The following is a 25,403-nucleotide window of genomic DNA, read 5'->3' on the forward strand; positions in this document are numbered from 1 at the left end:
GTTGTGCTGTTGTCCGTCATTTTTCGTTTTTCTATTAAAAAAAATAAATAATTGAAATTTTTTTAAATAATATGTGTATTTTTTACTTATTGTTTTTAAAATAGTACTAAGTATAATTCTTTTTTCTACTGATTATTTTAATTAAAATTAGGTTTATCATGTTCATAATTGAATTAGACAATATATGCTACTGAATGCTTTGAAAAAAAAAAAAAATTTTTTTAATGATGTACTACGTAATAAGCGTTAAATAAATTTTATTCATTAAGGCTAAGAATTAATTATCTTCTTTAACTATTTACCAGTTCGAGTAGTCAATAATGACCCTTTTAAGGAATATACAATAGATAAGAAAAAAAAAATTCTTGAGACATGAAGAGTAAACAACTTCCAGTGATAAATATGCGTGTTTTAGATTTATCAATATTTTTCCTGAGTTATAATAATTTGTTTCATCATTTACTATCTGTTTAAGAAAATTATAATGTAGAATTTTTTTTTTTTTTTTTTTTTTTTTTTTTATTACAAATCAATTGTAAGAAGAAATATTAAAAAAATAATTACACTTTTAATTTTTTTAAATTTCTAGCGTGGAATTTTTTTATAATAATTTAGAAGCTAAAAATTATATGAAACCTTGAAAAGGCACAAATTACAGTTAAGACCTTTGCAATGACACTGAAGTTAGCAGACGTCTGAAAAATTTTGATTTTTTTTATCAATTAAATTACAACAAAAAATAATTTAAAAAAAATTACACTTATAGTTTTTCAAGTTTTTTACATGTGCAATTTTTTTTTTTATTTTTTAATTGAAATTTTTTTGAAAAAAAATTTCTAAAAATTTTGAAATATCAGCTAACTTAATTTTCATTAAATTTCACTTACAAAAAACCGATTTTTTAATTTGCACGGTATTTTTATTTAAATTAATAAATTCTATAATTTTTTACAATACCAAAAGTTTTTTATAATCACAAACGCTCGGTTTAATTTGTTTAAGTCACGGGCGCTGTAGAGGACACTAGTGCAAATTCCAAATAACCATCAACGTAAACAACTTTAATTCTGCATTTCGTAGCTGAATTAACCTGATGTTTTATTGAAATAAATTAATTTAATACATTTGTTATCAATTGAACATGGTGAAAAGTGCTTGAATTAATTAAAAATAACAAAAATTATCATTAACTTTGTGTAAAGTCGGCTGTGAAAAAGTTTATAACCTAAAAAATGTCAGACCATGATCACGACATCAGTGGAGATCGCGGTGATGGAGATAGTGCTAAATCAGATAAACTATTCACTCTGAAAAAATGGAATGCTGTCGCAATGTGGAGTTGGGATGTTGAATGTGACACATGTGCTATTTGCAGAGTTCAAGTCATGGGTACGTTTGATAAAACATTGTATGCTACGATTACTCGCTTAAAGATCTTTCAAGTTTAAAATTAAGGTTTTAAATTATTTAATTGAACTTGAATAATTTTTATATCAAAAAATTTATTTAAATTTGTAATTATATCAAATCATCTTTTTAAAATTTAAACAAAATAAAATTAAAATTGATAAGTTTAATTCACCAAAGATTATATTAAAAAGGTCATAGAGCATCTGACTGATTAATTACAGTCATCCAGAATAATTTTAGGCTGTTGAAATAATATTGTGAAAATTAATACAGAGATAAAATTTTTTTTTTACGAATGTTTTAAATTATACTGAAAATTTTATTAATTGTATTAGTTTTTCATAATGTGAAATAAATCAACATGTCGAATGTTTTAAAGAACAATTACATTTTTTTATTATTTAAATTTATTTAAATAATTTCCAATAAATTATTTAATTTATCTCAAAATTACTATAATTGATCATTGAATAATATTTATGAAATGTTTTTTATTTTGAAAATCTAATCTTGATTCTGTAGGCCATTTTAAAATTTTCCCGCTTTTTTTTTCAAACTGAAAAATTTGAAAATTGTTTCAGGTCTACATTTTCTTGAGATTTTCGATAATTATTTACAATTGCGGTCCACCATTTCAATTTTCATTTTTTTAAATGAAAATTCTATTTGATTTTATTGACGTTTTATTTTTGAAAAATACATAAAAAAATGAACAATTAAAAAAAAAAGTTGATTACTACAATTTGAACAAATATTCAAAATATTATTTACTTAGATACTTACACACGACTCGATGTCCAGCCGGAAAGAGTCGGAACGGCTTGCTAGGACTTGAAAATTTTTTGAACTTGATTTCCAAAAATGATTAATTTTTAAAGCAGGAAATTAAAAAGTAAAAGAACATGTAATAAATTATATCAATGAATTTTTATTAAAATAATTTACAATAAAATTGATTACAAGTGATCTGACTTTTTTCTACTTGTTTTATCTAAGTAGTAAAATAATTATTGTTCATCTTAACTGATATAAAATAATTAACTTTTGATTCAGAAATGTAGCCTCTGTCGTAATTAATTTAATTGATAAAATAACTATTGTCAATTAATAAGTTCTAATTAAAAAAAAAAATTGAAAGAAAGAGATTCTAATAGATAAATTAATTTGGACGCTTTTATAGAACGCTGAAAGACATAAATTAAGTACATTTTTAAAAAATTATATAAATCTAATAATTGTATTTAAAAAAATATAATTTGAACATTTGACCAATAATTTCAGAGACACATTAATAATCAGTTATTAAAAACCCACTTATCGTCTTTCTACACATATTTACACACTTAAAAGAATTTGTTTTAAATTATTATTTATAGCCTCTATTTATGTTTACAATATATTTTTTTTCTACATGCGATTCAACTAATAATTCACTATACTACTAATCAAAAAGCATTTGCATAAATTATTTAAACTTTTAGTTGCGATTACTAATTATTTATAATTATTCAATAATAATTATACGCTATTAATTTGTGGACCCTGTTTATTAAATTATATTTTTTTGTTTTAGTTAAATAATCACGTCACCTATTTTTCATGAGGTAGACTTTTGAGGACTCTCAACTAACGAGATTTAAAATATTAAACACAAATAAATAATAGTTTTACACTTATAAATAATATCCTAAATAAAAATATTTTTAATTTTAATATTTATTTATTTATTTTTTTTTTTTTTTTTTTTTTTTTTTTTTTTTTTTTTTACGTAACTGTAATCGTAATAAAAAATATATCTCACAATTAAAAGTGAGTTCTTTAACTGTCTTATCTCACTTAACAATATTTATAATTGCTATTTGAGCAAGTTATTAACTCATTGATTGAATAAATTTACACGGAACATTGTTCCAATACTGCCATTCGTCCTATTCTATTACTATAATATTAATAACAATAATAATCACTATTATTATTATTATTATTATTATTATTATTATTAATACAATACAATAGTTTTTGCTGTCAATATATAGAACTGCTGCTACAATTGATAAGTCATCTCAGCAGGATAATTTACGATGGAAAATTAAGTTTTAACCGAGAGAGCGAATTTGATAATTAATAATCCTCCATCTCGTTTATATTTTTTGATGTTAATTAAAAAAAAAAAAAAAAAAAAAAAAAAAAAAAAAAAAAAACAAATTGAAATAAATGCATTATTAAAATTATTCAGTTTAAAAAAATATTAATATAATTTATAAAATTCCTAACACGCTGTTGGCATAGGCCTCATATTTGCAACGGCGCTCATTCTTCTAACTGGTCCTCTTAATTTTTTTTCGATTTCTTCCAACGAGCGCCCACTTGTTTCTGGTACAAATAATATTACAAATAATAACCCAACGACACAAATACCACCGTACATCCAAAATGCTCCGGTTATTTTAATTAATTCTATTATGTTCTGGAAAGTTTTTGTAACCAGAAACGCGCAGAACCAATTAAAACCAGTGGTGACACTAGCAGCACCACCACGGATTTTAGCGGGTAATATTTCACCCATCATCAACCAGGGTATTGGTCCAAAGCCCATTGAAAATGCGATGATGTAAATAACAATACAAGCTAATGGTAACCAACCAAAATTAGAAACATCAAAGTTGCTGTCTTTTAAGTACAAGAAAGTACCGAGTGTCATCAATGTTATAATCATTACAACGCTACTGATGTAAAGGAGGATTTTTCTGCCCAACCGATCAATAACAGCAGTTGCCATAAATGTTGCAACAAAGTTAACAACGCCAATGATAATTGAACTGATGTTTTTGTCAATAGAGCTGCCGGATTCTTCAAATATTTTGGTGCTGTAGAAGATAACGGTGTTGATACCAGAAAATTGTTGGAAAAACATGAGCCCAATGGAAATCATGAGAGGCTTGATGTGGTTTGGCTTGAACAATTCACCGACCGAGCTGGTAGAAGATTCTTTTTCACTGTCAAGATGAGTTTTTTCAACGGCAGACAATTCTTCAGTAACGTCCACTGATTTTCCACGCAACCATTCAAGGGCTTTGCGTGCTCGCTTTGTTTTACCTTTCGACACGTACCATCTTGGTGTCTCGGGGATCAGTAATCCCAATAAAAAGTATATTATTGGTATACAGGCACCGAAGAATGCAAGCATGGACCAATTTAAGTACATTCCACTTGCGAAGCAGATTAATATTCCGATATTACCGCATGCTGTTGGCAGTAATCCTAAAACACCACGTACTTCTGGCTGCAGGGTTTCTCCAAGGTAAACCGGCAAAACAAGTGATATTATGCCTACGCTGAAACCACTCAACGCACGACCCACTAGCACTAACCAGACATTCGTTGCTGTTGCTATGAATAACCACGCTGTAATCAGACAAAAAGGTAATGGTCAAAATAAATGCCGTGAATTGCATGAGATTTTATGATTGATGTACTTGAGAACAGGTTTACGTAATATATTTCAGTAGTTTATTAATAATTACATCCGTAGTGAGGATAATAGAGTGATATTTTTTTTTATTATTATTATGAGTTATTTAACGCAATTATTTATGACAAAAATGTTAAATAATTACCTGCCATAAATGGAATTGCTGTCGATAGAATAGTGTTTCTTCTGCCGATGTATTCAATCAATGGACCACCCATTATTCCACCGATTAAAGCGCTTAAAGGCATTATTGAACCAATCCATGATTCCTAAAACATAAATATTAGTTTTTATTGTTTTATTGCTTTATAAAACCAATTCCAAATATTGTAAAACTAAATATAAATTTTATCTATGGAAAGTTTTTTTATTTGTCTTAATAAAAATATTATGAGAAATAAAACTTAATTCTCTAATCACAAAAAAAAAAAAAAAACATTTTTTTTCTATGAATTACACAAAGTTTCAACCGTCAACATTTTTGTTTTCGAAGAAATAATTTTGACTATCTGTTTTTATCACACTAACGTAAATCCGTTATCAATCAAGAATATTTTAGGAAATTATGAAATTTCCTAATCTTATTTGACTTTTAATTTATTTGAATTTTATTATATATACGTAATTTAAAAAAATAACCATGTTATATAAAAAATTTTTTTTTAAGTTAAATTAGATAGATATAAATTAAAAAGAGAAAAAATTTTTTTGTTTAAATCGTTTAATTTTTTATATTCACGCGTTTTATGTTTTATATTTATTTAAAACAAAAATTGTTACTAAATGATAAAATCCTTGTGCAAATTACGCGACGTATAATAAAAATAAAAAATCATAATTTTATACAAAATTTTTCACAATTGAGTAGAAAAAAAAAATTAATAAAACTATTAAAATGTTCAAGACCTGATTTTTTAGATGTTTACATGTCAATAAATAATTCATTGCACGGCTGAAATTTAAGGAAGTAAGTGAGGAAGTAAAATAAATACCTCGCATCATGAATTTAAGATGAGTATGAGTAAAGTGTCTGATCAGGAGATTTTAAAAATTTTCAACAACCTTGATACATAAACAGTCTCGATGATTAGTTGGAAGGACATTGACATATTTCAATAATAAAATAAAAAAAAAATCTTCTGATAAATTGTTGATTAAGTACTCAGTAGCCGACATGCATTGTGTTTTATTCCACTAAACAGTATCTCGATATTGACATATTTATAATAGTACGTGACGTATGAGCTTATATACAACTCTATTGAATATTTAAGTGGAATCTTCACCCGGTGTGTGTCTGCGCTACAACCAATCACGCTAAGCTATTGTCACTAATAGAAAATAATGCGAGAGAATAAAGACGCGCCCCTGACCACGAGGATCAATTGACAACTTTTAAGGAGGTTATAAATCAAACTCTTTAATTAACCCCCACCTTGATAAATTAACATCAATATCTATCATTTTTCAATAAAATTATAATAAATAAATAAGTCAATGCTTTTATGATAAAATATTTTAATTTAAAAAAAATTATGAAAATTAACTTAGCAGATAGTTGATAATTTTAAGAATTTTTGTAACAAATAAATTATGGTAGAAAAAAATTGACATTTAGAAATTTTAAAAAACTAAAAATGCAATTTTTTAAAAATATTTTTTTGGAGCAAATTTATTTGTTAAAAAATTGTCAAGTGACAGCTAACTTTAATGTCATAAAAACTTACCATATTACTATCAAGTTCGAATGGTTTCAGTTCTTTCATAGACGGCAATGCCGGCGATGTGTAAGAACTCGAAAATCCGATCAGCAATGAAGCGATTGATACTGCAAACGCTGCAAAGACCTGTAATAAAAATTAAATTATTGTTTTTATTTAATTTTAAATTTATTTGTTTTATTTTTTAGTATTTTTTCAATATTACTCGTAAAAATTAAATACCTGAGTAATTGTACATTTTGCAACAGGTACATTGCCAGGAACTTCAATGTTAACATGGGTATCAGCACGTAATAAAATTTTCATTTTTAAAAATGATTTTAAATATTTTTACAAACAAACTTTTAAAAATGAAAGACTCACAGTAATTAATTTGGACTATTAAATTAAAGACTAAAGTTATCAGTTAATAAGTGACGAGCCCACTATTATCACGAGTGGAAGTTTTTCGGTGTCAGAGCGTCAATATGACAATACAAGACAATCAACAGTTGTCGCGTTCCCTTATATATGATACCACCAACTCAAAAGTTATTAAGTTTCAGGGGGGCAGCCCTGCCACTCGTCGCGTCAAATGGCCCCCTTCTATATCTCATTCATTATTGTCATTCTTCCTCTTATGTATCATACGTATGCTTTTAATATCTTACTATCTATTATTCTTACTCTGTCTCACAAACTTTTAGCCTCTATTTAATATCATACGGTTTAATTCCACGGATTCTTAATAGGATGCCCAATGTCATATATTTTGTACACTGATCACGTATTTTCATGTAAATGCCAATATAAATATAACAATACCACATCTGCCAGAATTTAACTACCTCACTGCAACAATTAGTTCATTTAATTACCTTTTTATTTTATTTTTTTTAATTATAGTCTTCATTCGAGTTCAATCATCATACTGATTTTTTTAAGATTCACTTTTGTGCTTTTAATAATCGAGCGCATGCTCATTCATCAAATCCATCAGATCTAAGTAGTTTTCCGTTTTTAATTCCATTACAATAATTAATTGATTAACTTTCAAGTTTTCATTGAAAAAAAATTTTAATTTTAATTTTATTATTGATTTTTTAAAAAAGCTTTTCTTTAAAATTGGTATAAATTTGGAAGTTAGTTAAAAAGTAAATTAAAAAAAAAATTATTTAAAAATTTATCCAATTTTTATCATTTTAACTTAGTATTATATTGTATAATATTGTATTTTTTTTTAAATGTTTAATTATTTTAAAATAAAATACTAAAGAATTTTCAGAGTTCGAGAGCATTGAAAATTTTTCAGGACTAGCTTGTAAACTCAACAATTTTTGTAATTTTAATTTGATTCAATTAAATCCCATCTAGAATTATAATTACATTTAAAAAATAATAATTTTGATTTAATTTTTCTGCGAAATTTAAAAATAAATATGAATCATAAATTAATATAATAATATATCGGAAAATTTTTGAGGACTAGCTTGTAAATTTAATCATTTTTATAATTTTGACTTGATTCAACTGCATTATAAAAATAATAATTCTGAGTTAATTTTCCAGCAAAATTAATAAAATAATATGAATGATAATATATCGGAAATGAGTTTAATAAACGTAATGAGAATAAGTTTATGTCAAAAGAAGTTCAAGGAAGTTAATCCAGAAGGTTTTAGAAAATCGAGGCCAGTAAGACAAGTTAAATAAAAAATGTATCTTGAGGGATTTAAAAAAATGAGAACACAATATTTAAGACATTGGAATAGTTAGTACCTCATCTTGCAGAGTTACATATGTTCTGAGTTTGAAATAATAATGATAATAGTTGCAATTAAATATTAGCCTTGATATTAACGGCACAAAGTTGCTTTTGATACCAGATAATTATCTTTTTTTAGAAAAATAATAGATACCATTTATTAAAAGATTTACTTCCTTGCATTCAATTCTCTATTTATAGTAGGGCAAGTGTTTTATTTATAATTGGTATTTTTTAGCAAATTCTATCATTTAAATAAAACTCGAACAATTATTGTTTTTTAGAGCATCATTTTTCATATTACTTAAATTATTATTAGATTATGTCATAAAATTATTATCAGATGATGCTCTTTTCAGATAATCTATTTTTGAATTAATTTTAAGTTTAAAAAATTATTTGAAATTATTTTTAAAAAAATATTTAATTGGCTTTGTTTTAATTGAAATAAAAAAAATTAATTGTTCAAAGCAATTTAATTGACCTGAAATAATTCAAGAAATTGTAATACATATCTTTAATTTTAACGGGAAAGGATTTAATATTAAAAGATTAAAAATTATTACGGAATACTTGTGTTATGAGTTATAATTTCGTAAATATTAACAATATTAACATTTAATCAAACAAAGAATTATCTGACGACCGCACGGATTTGGAGTTTTATAAAAAAAAAAAATAAATAAAATAGATAAGAAAATTCATAATTAACACGATTAAAAAAAAAAAATATATATATATATATATATATATATATATATATATATATATATATATATATATATATATATGAGATTATTATTCAAGAAATAAAGGAGTTTTAAAATATAAATAATTAAGTTATTTGATTATAAACAAAAACAACATATTATATTATTGTGAAATTATAATAATAAACTTGATTGTTCCACCCTCTTAATTAAAATAATATTATCCAGTTCGCATGTCAATAGTCTTAGACTTTGATAATTAAGAATGAGTAACAACACAATAAATAATAAATAGTTCAAAGATCATTTGATATTTATTTATTATAAATAAAAATCTTTCACGTACTGATACCACGATCGTATTGGCTGATCATATATATTTTAGACTACTTACTGTTCCATAAAACTCGGTAAAAAGTAAAAATTAAAAAAACTTATTTTTTACCTGAGAGCTGTACCGAAACATGTCCTCAGATCCTTGTTTTTTGGGACTGCGGGACAATGAATCCGTTCTTTTAAGACCAATGTCATCTTGGTCTTTCTGGTTGCTCATCAGAATATCTTGCTCTTCTATTGCAACGCTGTTCTCCATTATTAAGGGCTCCAAAAATTTATAGTCTACCAAAATAATGTCCTTGTTCTCAGGATTGTATACTTTTTGCTGCAACTCGCTTTCGCGTTTCAAATTTTTGGTGTAATAATGCAATTCTGATTGTGCAATATCGTAATTTTTGTTCTTTGTTATTGTGATTGATGGTTTTTTCTTTTGGCTTAAAAGAGCCTGCTGGCTGTTGAAGGGACTTGTATTTGTTAATAATGTTGTGTTGGATGAACAATCCTCGTTCATAGATGACTCCGATGATTGTACCAGGGATGGAACCCACGGATAGTATTTTGTATGTGCTGCTTTTCCCTGTTGAATTGACATTTTTTTAATTAGTTATTATGATTTTTAAAAAAATTATTTGAATTAAAAATTTTTATGATAAAATTATTGCGAACCACATTGGATATAAAACTACTGAAGAAATTAAATTTCAATTGATATTAGTATTATTTATTAAAGTTTTGATAAAAATCAAAATAATTTCATTTTTTTTTTTTTTTTTTTATAAAAACTTTTGAATAAATAACAAAATTGAGTTTGAAACACTTGAACCAATGAATATTATGAAAAATGCGACGATTTATAAATAAATAAAAAATATAACACTAGAACTGTTTAAAAAAATAAAATTCCACAATAGTAAATAATAAACTTACGAAAATTGATGAGAAATATCGAGATTGACCAGCATAACAGAAATAAAACTTATTATACTTAAAGAAGAAGAAATCAAAGAGAAATGACACAGTTAGGCTATATATACCTACTATCAATATCAGTATAATTATAAAAAAGTCCAATGAAGAATAATAGATTACAATAACTGACCAATAAGAATATATAAAAATTGAGAAATAAGTTATTGGCTTTGTGATTGATCGAATGAAATTCCCCAGACATAATCATTTGATAACCCCAGAGGCGATCCTAATGAACTAAACTTTGAATATGTATCTTTTGGTAATTATAACAGATCAAAGCCAGGGACATCTTTTATTTAAATTAATAATTATCGAAAGGAATGACAATTATAAAAAGAAAACAACAAATAAGTAAACAGTTATTTTACCGAATTGAACTCGTCGTGGAAGTTTTCTTGATTTTTTGAAATTACTTTGGCCATGATGTTACTATTGTAACTGACATTGCACTAATAACTATTGTTTTATATAAAACGGGCTTCAATAGTCATTTCTCTTATCATTTATATCCGCGAACTAAAAATTCCTTGTTGTAAGATGCATCTAAATTATCTATCACGTGAGATAATGCGAGCAGTCTAGTCTCTAGAGGTGAAATTTAATTATACATACATGTTTGAGTCACGACTTCGATAAAGTTCATTTCGCATAATAGTTTACTAAATTTTATTTTTCCTACTACTAATACTAATTAAATAAGTGACCCGGATGTAGAATACATGCTGAATATTTAAATCGAGAGTTTTCTTCATTCTATTTTCTTTTTATTTTTTAATGTCAAGAAAAAGTTTATTAAAAGATGTCCGATTTAAAAAAGATGATATTGTATCATTGAAAATTTGACCTAGTTAATAATCCGTTATAGTTTGTGCGATTGAAAGAGACCCTTTGATCTTTTCGCAGCGATGGGAAACGTCAGCGAGACCCGATGGGATTTTGTATTAAATGTCGTTATTTTTTCATTCTACACACGCAATATCTTCGTGATAGAGTGATTCATGTATTTCATATCGTTCTTCAATTTCTTATTAATTAATTCTTTAATCTTATTGTTTACTACAACGTGATACGAAATAATTAAGATTAACCTTGAATTATATTTAATTCGCGTCAAAAATTCATTTTTATATTTATTTATCATTATTTGTCAAATTACAATTTATTGTAATTTATTATCGATTCATAAATTATAAAATATTTTACTGAGCATTAATTATTATTGTTATAAATTATGAACTCTGATTTTTTTACTTGAGGAAAAAAAATTACTTTGAATTTTTATTATCATTATTTAACTATTAAGTATTAAAAAATTGACTTTTTCGGCTTAATTGAAAATCGCCAAAAAATTACTTAGAAAAAAAAAGTCTCAATTAGAGATTTTTATTGATTTTATTTTTAAATTAGTCATGATTGAAAATATATATAATGTGTTTTGAAATTTTTATCTTTTAAATCGAATAATTTTTATGGTTTATGTTTTGATTCGCGATTGGTTTACCGCAAGTATATATATATATATATATATATATATATATATATATATATATATATATATAGATATAAAGAATTACGTATAAAATTAAAGTTTATATTTTATACCAAATAAATGAGTTACTCAAATAAACTGTCGATAAAACGTTTAGTTCATAATTTATAAAATGCAAGATTAATGATAGATGTTGCATTAAGTAAAAACCAATGAGGTTTAAATTTAACTTTAATTTATTTAAAGTACAAACAAAAAAAAATGCGACTGTGCGCTACAAGTATTTGAGAATAACTAACTTAGAGAAAATACAAAAATTGTTAAGAGTAGAGTAAGAACTAGGCGTTACAATTACAAGCAGGAAAAATTAAGAGTAGAAATATTTGGTGACAAATAGTCGACCAGGAAATAATTTGGAGGCGGGATAATTGCAAGCTATGCAGTTTGGAAAAATAAGCAGGAAAGGGAATGTGGATACTAAGATTTTACCTGGATGGGCGATAGGTTTACAAAATATTTCTAAACTTAGTGAGCAATAAAAAGATTAAAAAATACAAAATTTCCCAAAAGTAAAATAAATCCAGAGTAATATAACCCAAGTATTATGTTTATGACTATAAGTAGCTTAAAAAACTATTTAAGAAATATCCCAAAAAATTACCATTAAAAATTCATTTTCTACTCTAGAGCTAGGAAAAAACTGAAATATAAAAAAAGGAAAAAATTGCCTAGATTGCTATTGCAGTACATAGGCTGGGAAATTTTACTCATAAATAAAATTGAACAAATAAATGAACCATTTTCTAGGTAACATAAGTAAAAGTATTTAAGAAAAACTACGGATTTAAATTCCAGATTTTAAAAACTAAAATATATTATTTTTCAAAAAGCGTAGCAATTTTCGGCTATGACAAAATATAAATTATTTAAATTAATTTAAAATGTTATATTAAAATATAAGTGTACGACGGAATAGTTTATAACAATGACTAATTTACCAAAAACAACAAAAAACTAAATAAATTTAACACAAAAGATTCAATTATTTATACATTATAACTGTCTGGGATTATTTGGATAAAAATTATTATACACCTGGTAATATACATATATAAAGAAAAATTGGCATCAATGGTAATTATTCACTTCCTTAGCAATTTTTAATAATTAATGTCTTTATATTTTTTTTTTTAATCAATGCATTGAATTAAATAAATACATAAAAATAGCTTGTTCATAATCAACAAAGCTTAATTTTATTTTAAGTTTTAACTCTTCATACTTTTTGAGACATTTAGATTTTTTGAAATTTTTTTTAACAATTTAATTTTTAGAATATCAAAATAAAAAAAAGAAAATAAATAATTAAACTGCCCAGTCGAAATATGATTTTTTTTTTTTTAATACTCCAGACGACGTTTACATTTTATAATTCAATTAATAAAAATACTAAATAAAATTTACATAAATAATATTTAAAATTTTTATAGCAGAATCATAGAAGAAAAAAATATACAAGTGTGTTAAAAAGCTAAAACTATTTTCCGAGTTTCATAAATTATCAATGCTTACAATTCATTCAATCTCTGACTTTAAATCGATCTCATAAACGTAAAAACAATACCTAAGATTAAATAGAACATTGTAATCATAATTAATCATTGTTAATTATGATTACGCATCTAGTATTAAATTACAGTAAAAAAGGTATAAATAGGAAACATGAGTACATATAAATTGTCTAGGTCAGTGTCGCAAAAGTCAATAGTCAGAATTTTTGATCCTGTCCTTTTACTTTTATTTGAACTGACTCAAGTTACATAAATATAATATGTAACCAAAAATAAAAGTATGACGAGTAGATGGTCGTAGAGTGAGATGAACGTGAGCTAATGTCGTAGAAAGTACCAGAAGAAAATAGAAAAAATCTACATATATAAAGAAGGTGCTGGCACAGTTTATTCATGGCATAAACGTCTCAATCTAAAATAGACACTATTCAAAATTTTATGAATATTTTCTGATAAAAAAGATTGATTTATAATCTTTCAGTCATTAATAAATTATTTAAATTTGAATTAATAATATTTTTCAACGTCGGTAATATCAGTGTCTGTATACCGTTAAGATAATAGTTTTAGCACATATGTATCGGTTCAGATCTGGGGTCTACGGTCTGTTGCGCCTTTCAAAAATCTTTTGCAGTACTTTTCCACTTCTGCAACAGGCATGCAGCAAAGAGTGTGTAAGTTTATACATGTATTATCGACACACCTTTCATTCTATTTCTCACATCTCACATCAGTCAGGCAAATAAAACAGTACAACATATCAACACGTATAATAAGTGAGTTGAAATTATTAGGGAAACGAATTGCCAAGACGTCCTGTTATTGATACAAGGTCATTTCTATAGAAAATAATTAAATAAAAATGACGTAAATAATTAGGGTGAAACATATCGTGTACAATGACTTCTGTGCGTATAGACATGCTGACACCGGGTGTAATCATTCAATAATAAATATTATTATTCTTGTAGTACATAGATGTGCAGTAGTATAAAAAATAAATAATAAAATTTACCGTCTTTTCGATAAATTTGGTAATTGAGTTATTTACTTTTAGTTTTCTCAATAATAACGATAATGATGTATGCTATTATTAATTAGTCATTAGTTAAATCAACCAATCATTTTTTTTTTGATAAATGCGAAGGCATTTTTTTAAAAAGAAAAATCTAGTTTTTTATTGACCTTGCTACAGAACCGTGACATTGTCTTTTATTAAATAATTGAAAGAAACAATAGGGGTTAAAATACACAGTGGTTATTTTTTGTCTCGTAATTCAATAAATAGATTTGAAGAATAAAAAAAAGTGCGATAAACATTTTTAAAAATAAAAGATTTTGTATAGGTGAGTAATATCGGCCTGTGGCGTAGACCCACGGAATTGCATGGAACTTTCCAGAAGCCCGTCAGGGACCAGATAGAATCGGAAGTATTGAGAAAGTCTTTAGAGAGAAAAGGATAATATTGTGCAGAGAACGACTTAACATCATCTGTATACATTTATAGTAAGATTCGTGTCAACACTGCCCTACCGACCAAACATTTCATTATAATTTGAATTTGAATCTACGAAGAATGTTCTACATTTAAGATTTTTAAATTTAATCATATCAATTATGTTTTATGCGCGAGTAATAATAATTATATTGATGATCGATATGTGAAAAGGATTTTGTCGATAAAAATTAATTGAACTTACCCCATTTTTCGATGATACCAGACACAAAGGCCATGGCTGCATTATTTGCATCTTGGAAACCTTCTTATTATTTTCCATCGTTGGGTAAAAAAATATACACTATTTTTGACGTAAAAAAAAATAATTTTTCACACATAAATTATTTATATTGTCTTTTTAAATTTAAGTACATAAAATTAATAAATCCGCACTGCTGTTTTGCTTGGTTGCCGATTGGTTAGTACAGTAAGAATGATGTTCTACGTTCGACCAAGTGTGCGTTGTAAATCTATCTTTGTCTTATTTCTGAAAGTCTTTCTTCTTTTGCTCTTTCTACGTACGTTGTATTTACTTATACCAAGCACTTGTATCTATATATTTATGATACTACTGTGTATGACAGTGTATCAATACAATTGTAGACTATTAAACTTAACAGTGGATAGTGACAAACGATAATATTATGATGGTTTTGTAATCGCGCATGTGCTTCTGCTTTGACATTTGAAAAATATTTTCAAAATTTGGTCTTCCTGTTAAACTAAAAATTAACACAATTGCTTTTACTACTGTCCTGCAATCGAGCAGAAATATCAATGAATCAGTTAAATATACTGTTTATAAAACGTAACAATTAGTTAAGGCTTTGAAAAAGTTAAAACACCTGATTTATACAGTGTCAACTCTTCAAGGGTTTTTGGTAACTGTTGAACATTTTGTAGAGGGATTTGAGTTTTATATACTTCTCCTACGAAGAACTCGAGACAGGCGCCAGAAACCATCGGCAAAGTTCGGACAATCTCGACCAACCGTTAAAAGGTGATATGTATTTGGTATTAGAGTGGGAGAACAGAAAAATATACAATATTATGCACTTACATATTGTATAAATTGAAAATTATTTATTGGTGGGATATTGGAACAATTTTATTATTATTGATAGCAAATACATTGTTTGGTACCATGCCCGCGAAATCTCAATTAATTTATTAGGTGTCATTGTCAATTTTATTTTTTTTTTTACTTATTATATTATTGTTGCCAAATTTATTGCGTCATTCTTTAATTTATTGTCGGTTTTTTCCAAATATATCATTAAAATATCTTAAAAATTCATTAATTTTTTATTTTATCGTTTCAATTACAAGCTTGAAGGTAATTTTTAATTTCATTGCATCATTTTTAGTTTTTCGTGATTTTTTCAAATTTTTTTTCATCAAAATTTCCACGAAAAATTATTTTAGGCAGAATTTTCTATTTTTATACCGTATTAGCCCGCAAAAATTTTCAAAAATGCGCTAAACTCGAAATTTATTGCATATCATGCAATTTAGTGATCCTAAAACGCGTGAAAATCAATAAGATGCTCTACTACAAATCATATAAAAATAATGAGTATAAATTTTTATAAAATTCACAAAAATTGATTCATATTTTGAGTAAATTTTATTATTACTCTATTCAAATCTAAATTCTTCTATAATTAAATAAAAATCAGGATTTTGTAGACCAAATTGATGTCATTTAAATTTTATACGAAAGCTAAAAGTATAAATACATTATTTTTATTTAGAATGGACATTCTTTTATTAAAACATTATTTTTTAATTATTAAAAAACATATTTAGATTTTTTTAATTAAACAAATTAATTTATCTGAATGAAGAAATAATTTTGTGGATTTAAAAATGTTACAAAAAATTAATCTTTTCCGTCTACTGGCCCAGATATATGATAAACAAACCTTGTAAATTTACGACAAGTAAACTCAACAAATGGTTCGCGAACTTATTTCTTAAACTCATCAAAGTTTAAAAACAAACTGAGATTTGCAGCGTGCCAATTACCATAAAAATATTTATTTTAATTTATCTTATAAAAACTTATGCACTGTAAATTATTCAAGGTTTGTTTTATAAATTTAAATTGTAACAACGTTAGTTATTTGTTGGGTACTTATGTATAATGCAAATTTTTCTTATGAAGGTTTATTTATCGATCATCTGAGCTTATAGGTAGTTTACTGGAATTATTTAATACTTTTTAATGTACATATTTACAACTCTATGTTAATATTTACATCAGTAATATTATCAGTTTTTTTTTTTTTTCTTTACTAAAGTTTTGATACGATATTCTTTGTGTGACAGCTTGAAAATATTTTGATAAGTCGTTTAAATACCATAAATTATTCTGATGTTTTATTTTTACTTGCAATTTTTCATTGAAATTTAAAAGTTTCTGGCACAATTATTAATTAATACTTTTACCGCTCTACTCTTTTTATCAAAAATGTACTAAACTTTTTATTTTATTAATACCACAAATATATATCTAGATTATTTCGATTTGCACCAACAAATAGCTCCCAAATTAAATTAAAAAGAAAAAAAGCTTATTATTTTATATTTATTTACCTTTTATATTGTTTCTGTAATGGTAACGACCTTTTATTTATTGTATGTACGAAAAATTTATAGCTTACTTAGAAAATAATTATTAATTCAATTATTTTAAACTGATAAAGGTGATTTACATTCAGTTAATATTTTTATAATTACTATTCAATTGTCATCATACATACAGAGTAAACACGCGAGTAAATAAACGGATCCTGATATTATTTTACAGTATTTCATACCTGAAGATTCTTCAAAGATTTTTATGCAGATAATTTTTCCAGTTAAATAGTAATGGGATTGTTTTTAATTTGAATTAAGAATCTTCAAAATTTATCGCAATAGTTGTAAGAAAAATGTTCTGTACTATTAAAAAATTAATTCGATTCACGTGGAAAAATTCTTGATTTAAGAAATAATTTTTGATTCAGGTAAATTTTACTCAATTTCAAAATTTATATTAAAATTTATACTTTTCTTGTATTTATTAGTAGATTTCATAGAAATCTAACTATTGCATTGGTTCTCATGACGGAACTTTTGAAAAATTTTGCTATATTCCGACTTAACTCGACGCGCTGAGTCAGAAAATACATATGGTTCAAAAGTTTATATATATATATATATATATATATATATATATATATATATATATATATATATATATATATATATATATACAATATAACGCAGCTTGTCACGACGATAGCGTCACCAATTTACAACGGATCTTTACCAAACTCAACATACTTATTCTACAGATAGATACCGAAGTTAAGTTCGAAGATAAGCTTAATCGGTCAAGTAATTTAGAATTACCAAGATTTCAAAATTTTCAAAATCATAAAAATTCATATTTCTTCACTTTCTAATTCGAATAATTTCTGAATGGAATAACTTATTGAATCTCTGTAAACTGCATTTGAAAGTGCTTTAAATAAGCTTTAATTTAAGTACCAAATCATATGTGTAGTCTTAAAATTAAGTCCTATTCCGCTATGCCAAATATGAAATTTGCTGTTGCACTCGTTTTAGTAGATTTCATAGAAAATTAACGATTTCCAAATATCGAAAAGTTATTGTTTTTACCTAGTTTTGTAAAAATCTAGTTTCGATGAGATTGAATTTTATATAATAACTGTGTAAACTTTGATTACAATGATTACAATATACATCATACTTTAATCTAATTGTATTTTTGATTAATAAGTGATAAAATGAAATCTACTTCCATTTCGGCTGCCGAATGGCTCTTTTTTATAATTACATTCCAAATTTAAGAAAAACGATTATTTCTTAATATCTAAAATTTTGAAACCTTATATCTTCATTATTCATACGTGTACTTTATTATAATTTTTTTTGTACACTTTTGCCATTTGGCTATACTGCCTTGGCATTGAAATTAAATAATAAATAAATTTTCTTGGCTCAAAAAAATGTTAAGGAAGATTGAAAATTTCTTGAAACAAAGTTTCTTGCTCCAAAATAACTTTAGTTTTCCTTAAAATTTTCTTGATAGAAGAAATTTTTTTTTCTGTGTATATATTTATATAATTTTAAATCTTATCGAAAAAAAATTTAAATATCTATGAAACAAAATGAAAATATCATTTGGATATCGATGTATTACCATATTTCTCATATTAGTTATTTTAGTTACAACCATACTATAGTTAATAAATGTCGCGTACGTGAGTATTTAACTAATTCTTTTAAATATCTCAGTGGAATTTATATTGTAGTAAATTTGTTTAAGTGACAATTATAGTTGTCCTTTAAATTTATTATACAGCTCTATTCTCAGAATTAATTTTACACCAATATATATACGATTTATGTTTATTTTTATTATTTAAACACCTTAGTAATAATCATGCAAAAAAAAAATTGTAGAAATTTTTATTTTAATGTTCAACTTGCGACCCGGACAGCGTTGAATAAATCTCGAATGTTCCGGTTGTAAGACAATTAAGTAATATAAATTACACATTGCGTTATATCATACTGAACACATAATACCCAATAATTGGTAAGGGTTAATATGATGGTCAAAAAGGACAAAAAAATGCATTAAAATCCTTTAATTTCTTCTTTTAATTTTTTTATTAACTCAAAATAAGCATTCACTGACAAAAACAAATTATTCATGTGGAAATATTCAAAAGGATTAAAATAATTTATACATTTTTAATTAATGGCAAACATGTTTTAGACACAGGAATATTCCTAAACTCATTTAATTTGTCCCATCGTTCGGGTCATTCGATAATTGTTTGATACAATACTCGTCTACCAATCGAAAAATTTCCATTGGACACTTTATTTATTAAACTTTATTTGTTTTTATATACACATTAAATTTAACCAATTTAATTTGTCTTTTTTTTATAGTCAAAAATAAAATGCGAAAAAATTTTTCAGATAGTAGCTCAAAAAATTTCAGATTATACTGAGTGATATCTGTATTATATTCATTATAATCTAGATTATACTAATTGTAATCTGGATTATACTAGCTACTATCCGACAATTTTTTAAATTTTATTTTTTACATGAGCAAAACACGTTTAAAAATTCAACCGCTTTAAAAATGTATACCGCTATTCAAAATTTGAATTTATAATCGGGTTGGCGGTTAATAATACATGAAGAAGAAAATTATTTTTTCAATTATCAATATCAATTTGTTCTTTTGCCACAAACTTATTTTATATATGACTGTAAACAAGATTTTACTGCTATCAACAAGTTCACTGATTTTATTCTACCGATCAATAATTAAATACTCAGCCCTCTTCGCATTAAAATGGATTAAAAATATTGTAATTTTTTTTTTTTTTTTATTATTCTAGACAATAATATTTACAGAATACTATCGTAATTATACAATATTTTTGAATAATTTAGAAATTATCTTAATTTTAACGCACAGAAATTTTGATACTAATTCAAAATATACAATTTATCTTAAGAGCAATTTAATAATACCTTATTTAAAAAATACCGAGCAATTTGTAACTTGCAGCTTACATTTTTAACCCTCAATATTTTATTAAAATAAAAAAAAAAATAGTAATGATGGAAACTGCAAAAAGATACAAATCCAAATCAAAGCGCTTCAATGCTTTCAATGATACCGAATGATCATACTTATACATCATTTATTAGAGCTTATATAACAATAAAAACGAACTAAACAGATGTTTACATATCATGCTTATAAAACTAATTTATAAGGAGGCACGTCGCAAATTATATTGATACATAGATAGCAAGGTCCCCCGTGAAAAGGTTAATCGACTGTCTTCTTTGCCTTGATTATTTTATGACGTATTTTACAATCAATTACAGAAAAGTTTATTGATTATTATCATTATTAACTCCATACTGGATGTTGTTATTATTATGGACAAAAAGTAAAAAATGAGTAAACACAATTGATTCGATACATGCTCTTTAGAAATGGTATTGCTACAAACATACTTAAGTTTTATGTCTTAGTCTCTTATAAATGTGTTTAATTCGAATCTTCTAGATCATTAACAATACTCGTACTTAACACATGAAGCTTCGTATCTGATTGATTGAAAGCAAGTGGAATTTTACCACGCACATAAACACCAGTATCCATTACTGTATTCAATACCACGGCATAAGTCATAGTATCAAGTTAATTATTACTAAAAATCAATTAAACTCTCATTTATTTATTTTATCCAATTTTTTGTGTTTTTAGGTTGAATAAATACATAACATGTAATCGCTATAATTCGGAAAAAACTATTTTTTCGATGACATGGATAATAAAATTTAAAATTAACAGTCGACTACTATATCTTAACTAAATAAGGACACGAACAAAATATTGTAATACTTACCACTAATTTCATTTCTGTGTATTAAAAACAAACGATCCATGTCATGTCATTTTAGGTCAATGTGTTTTATTTATTGTCACATATTACATACTATTATGTTTGCTCTTCATCTCAAGCTCAGCTCCATCGGTCATTGTTTCTTAGACAGTATCATATTAATTCAAAATCAAGCACTTGAAATGAGATTTAACTTGTCTAAGCTAAAGCCAGTTAGCAATGACAACGCCTGAAAATTTTTCAATCATCACATACATTATTTACAATTGAGTCGCCTGTTGAGTAGTTATTAATTTTCACAATTTGTTTATTTACAGACGCATGTTTACGCTGTCAAGCTGAAAGCAAAAAGGACTTTGACGGTCGTCAGGATTGTGTTGTTGTTTGGGGAGAGTGTAATCACTCATTTCATTACTGCTGTATGTCACTTTGGGTGAAACAAAACAACCGGTGTCCACTCTGCCAACAGGAATGGTCCATTCAGAGAATGGGAAAATAATTTTGCACTTACATCCTTTTTTTAGTTGGGAAAAATTCATTCAGTTTTCTAAAATGTCTATCTGAATTTATTGAACAAATAAAAAATTAATATTAATAAATAAATGTTTTATTAATTTATTTATTTATTAATATTTAGATTATAATCATTACTTTGTAGATTTAAAAAAATTTTTTTTTTAATTTAACATCTTATTGCTATTGTAATAATTATAATTATTATTATTATTATTGAAGATGAAAAAAATTATTTAAAATATCTGGATTTTCTAAAACTTTTTGGAATCCCTCAAAATTTATAAAATTTTTTAATATTTCAAAAGGTTCTAAAAGTTTTTAAGATGTTATGAAACATTATAAAACAATTTAAGGAATAGATTAAAAATAAATACAAAATTGTGAAATTATTTTTTAAAGGTTGCTAGAATATTTTTAAGTCTTTTGACATATTTCAGAAGTTTTACATTAGTTTTGGAATTTTCAAAGTACTTTATAAGGTTCTAACAGCATAAAAAATTTTTTAAATTAATTCAGAAAATTTTTTTTAATTTAACAAGAGAGTAGTAGCAGTCTTGAGCATATTTTTTTTATTTACCTAATGTAAAAAAATAATATAATAAAAATTGATTAAACAAAAATAAGTATTGTAAAATATATTTTTCTGTTATTATCAATTCTATTTATTTAAAACATAGTTTCATAATTTTTTTGTTTAAATAAATTTTCTACTAATTTACACAATTAATAATATTAATTAAAATAAATATTATTAATAGCTAGAATTTTGAAAAAATTTTCACTTAATCCTATCGTTCAAAAAGTAAAATAATTATTTTTTTTTTGCTGGTTATAGTTGCTTTTAAAACGATTATCTTATCATATAGAATTTCAGTAAAGTTACTAAAAAACAAGTAAATTACCTCGTGGCTTGTTAAAACTTATAAAGCATCCAGAATTGTGAAATCTTTAACATATTATCATTATCATAAAGATAATTCTCGGAAATGACTTACAAAAGATGATATTGTAAAATTAAACGGTTTAATTAAAATTTAAAACCGTAAAAATGATATAACACAACAGAAATAATAACAATAATTATTATAAACTTTTACATTCTATAAAAAAAATTTTTAACAATTTTTATCAACAGTTAGAAAAAAATATTAATGTGTCAATGACCGACGGGTCTGTTTTTTTAAAGAGAATGTGAAATTAATGTAGTAACAAGAATTCCAAGTTGATACTGTACCGAGTTCTTGAACACCGAAATCAATTAAAATCTACTGAATTCCCCGACTGTCGAATTAATTACAATTGTAAGATGAAAAAAGAAAAAAAAAATTTATATCAAGTCTAAAGTTGAAATTTAACATACAAGAAAAAAGTGATTGATAAAGTATGATGACGTAGATATATTTAAAGGTAATTATTGAATTATTTAACAGTGAAGTACATACGTGTCAAGTTGCATGCGTATTGGAGTATACGTATCTAAGTACAAGTATGGTAGTATTATACTTAATACTTAGTAAGATCACATTCTTTAAATTCTGTCTTGTTTATTATCCCCACTTTTTAAATCTGTAAAGAGAAACGTGCTCTGGAGGCACGGCTCAGCTCGACCAATCATATCTTCGAAAGTAGACTATGCCTTATAAACCAGCTGTTATTTTTTTTTTTTTTTTTTTTTTTTTTATCATTTTTTTATAACTTGTTTATTTTTTTTTTTATTAATTATTTTTCAGAGCGATAAATAAAGCAAATAAAAGTGGTGATGATGCAATCCAGTAAAGTAATTTTGCTGACGAGCCTTTAGATCTTTTGTTTTTTTTTATTTTATTATTTTTTTTTTTTTTTTATTTTGGATAATACACTCGTAAACCATCGCAAAAAGTTTAATTTAAAAAAGTTATCATATCACCTCAATTCTTTGACAGCATAAACAAGTAAATCCGCAGTTAATTTTTATATCTTTACAAATAATTTTAAGATAACGGTAGTAACAGTTATTATCATTTTTTTTTTTTTTTTAACGAATGACATTGAAGCTCTAGTTTTACGTCTATAATATAATATCTCTTATTTATATTTATTTATTTATAGATTCTATGCGGCTGTTTCAATTGTACGGGCAAAAATCGATAGTTTTGATGTTAGCCGTAAGCTGTCAATTTAAAAAATTTTAGTAACAAGTTAATTATAGTAAAAAAATGCTTCTAAAAATTTTCACTTGTAATTTTTATTCATTTTCATGAAAATAAAGTTAGCCGACATTTTAAAATTTTTAGAAATTTTTTTTTGAAAAAATTTCATTTGAAAAAGTGTAATTTTTATAAATATCTTTTTAATTGTAATTTAATTAATAAAAAAAAAATAAAAAATTTTACTTCTACTCACATAAAATTTCGAAAGTTGCTAACTTATAAGATTTTTTAAAAAAAAAATTAATACCGCTGTCAATTTTAACAATTTTTTTAACAAATCAATTACACTAAAAAAATGCTTCTAAAAATTTTTATTAATTTTCACATGTGGAATTTTTTAATTAAATTTTTTTTCTAATAATTGCATTATTATAAAATTTTAAAATAAGTTTTAATATCTGCCAACTTCACTGTATGAAAATCGCGTTCATCATACCGTCGCCAGTGATAAATTACAATGTGACGTCAATAGCTCAAAACCAACTGAGAATATTTATTAATTCACGTTTTTAAAGGTAATTATCAGAGATTGACTAGTTAAATGAAATCTTTGTACCTCCACGATATTATGAAATAAAAGTTCTTTGTTAATTTTATAACTTATAGACTAACCATTAAGACATATTATGTACATTATCTTTTGGAGGCTCGTCTCTACTGTTAACGATAACGTTTTAAGTGATAGTTTAATGGATAATTAATGAACAATACTTTTAAAATAATCTTAAGTGCTTCGTTATTTTTTTTTTAAATAGTTATATTGGATTTTTAAAAGACGTTAAAAAGTTTTCAGTCTTCCAAAGTATATATGATAAATTTAAATTCTTTGTGCATTTCTGAATAAAATAGTCTTGCTCCGACACTAATTGCTGTGTTTTACAACTTAGGTGGAAAATTTTTAAGTCTTTTAGGAGGAAATTATTTATGTTTCAGATATGGAAATTTTGTGGAATGTTTCGTCAGACAATTTATAACTTCTCTTCGAAAGAAATAATAAAAAGTATGGATAGAATTAGCGAAAAAAAACTAAAATTAGAATTACGGAATTTTTATTTATTCAATATGATTCAATTCATTCGTCATTCATGTATTTGTTTTTAAATAAAAATTTTCCTAACTTGATGGAATAATATTTTTAAATAAATATGGAATTTTTATAACACTCAAGTTGACAGACATTAAAAATTTTTTTAGAAAATTTTAGCAATTATTAAAAAAAAAAATTTATTAAAAAGTTTCACATGTGAAAATTAATAAAAATTACAAGTGAAATTTTTAAAAGCATTTTTTTATTGTAATTAATTTGTTAAAATAATT

General features: G+C 24.9%; 2 protein-coding genes across 5 annotated transcripts; one reads left to right on the plus strand and one right to left on the minus strand.

Moving 5' to 3' along the window:
- Positions 1-1,031: 1,031 nt before the first annotated feature.
- On the plus strand, positions 1,032-21,984 carry LOC141535614 (RING-box protein 2-like). Its single transcript, XM_074255608.1, has 2 exons — positions 1,032-1,389; positions 21,699-21,984. The coding sequence occupies exons 1-2, from the start codon at positions 1,233-1,235 to the stop codon at positions 21,878-21,880; spliced, it is 339 nt and encodes a 112-aa protein (XP_074111709.1). The 5' UTR covers positions 1,032-1,232; the 3' UTR covers positions 21,881-21,984.
- Positions 2,564-15,735, minus strand: Tret1 (trehalose transporter 1). Of its 4 annotated transcripts, none has more exons than XM_074255599.1 (5): positions 15,126-15,735; positions 9,503-9,970; positions 6,610-6,729; positions 5,028-5,151; positions 2,564-4,815 (listed from the first exon to the last, which is right to left on the minus strand). In XM_074255599.1, the coding sequence occupies exons 1-5, from the start codon at positions 15,201-15,203 to the stop codon at positions 3,680-3,682; spliced, it is 1,926 nt and encodes a 641-aa protein (XP_074111700.1). In that variant the 5' UTR covers positions 15,204-15,735; the 3' UTR covers positions 2,564-3,679. The 4 variants fall into 4 exon arrangements, with proteins under 4 accessions (XP_074111700.1, XP_074111702.1, XP_074111703.1 ...); XM_074255601.1 differs by lacking the exon at positions 15,126-15,735 and adding an exon at positions 10,734-10,802; XM_074255602.1 differs by lacking the exon at positions 15,126-15,735 and adding an exon at positions 10,321-10,363.
- Positions 21,985-25,403: the final 3,419 nt, after the last annotated feature.

Source organism: Cotesia typhae, unplaced genomic scaffold (genome assembly GCF_013202065.1).
Source record: "Cotesia typhae breed Kobodo isofemale line unplaced genomic scaffold, CoteBio_Ctyphae scaffold_152, whole genome shotgun sequence".
NCBI lineage: Eukaryota > Metazoa > Arthropoda > Insecta > Hymenoptera > Braconidae > Cotesia > Cotesia typhae.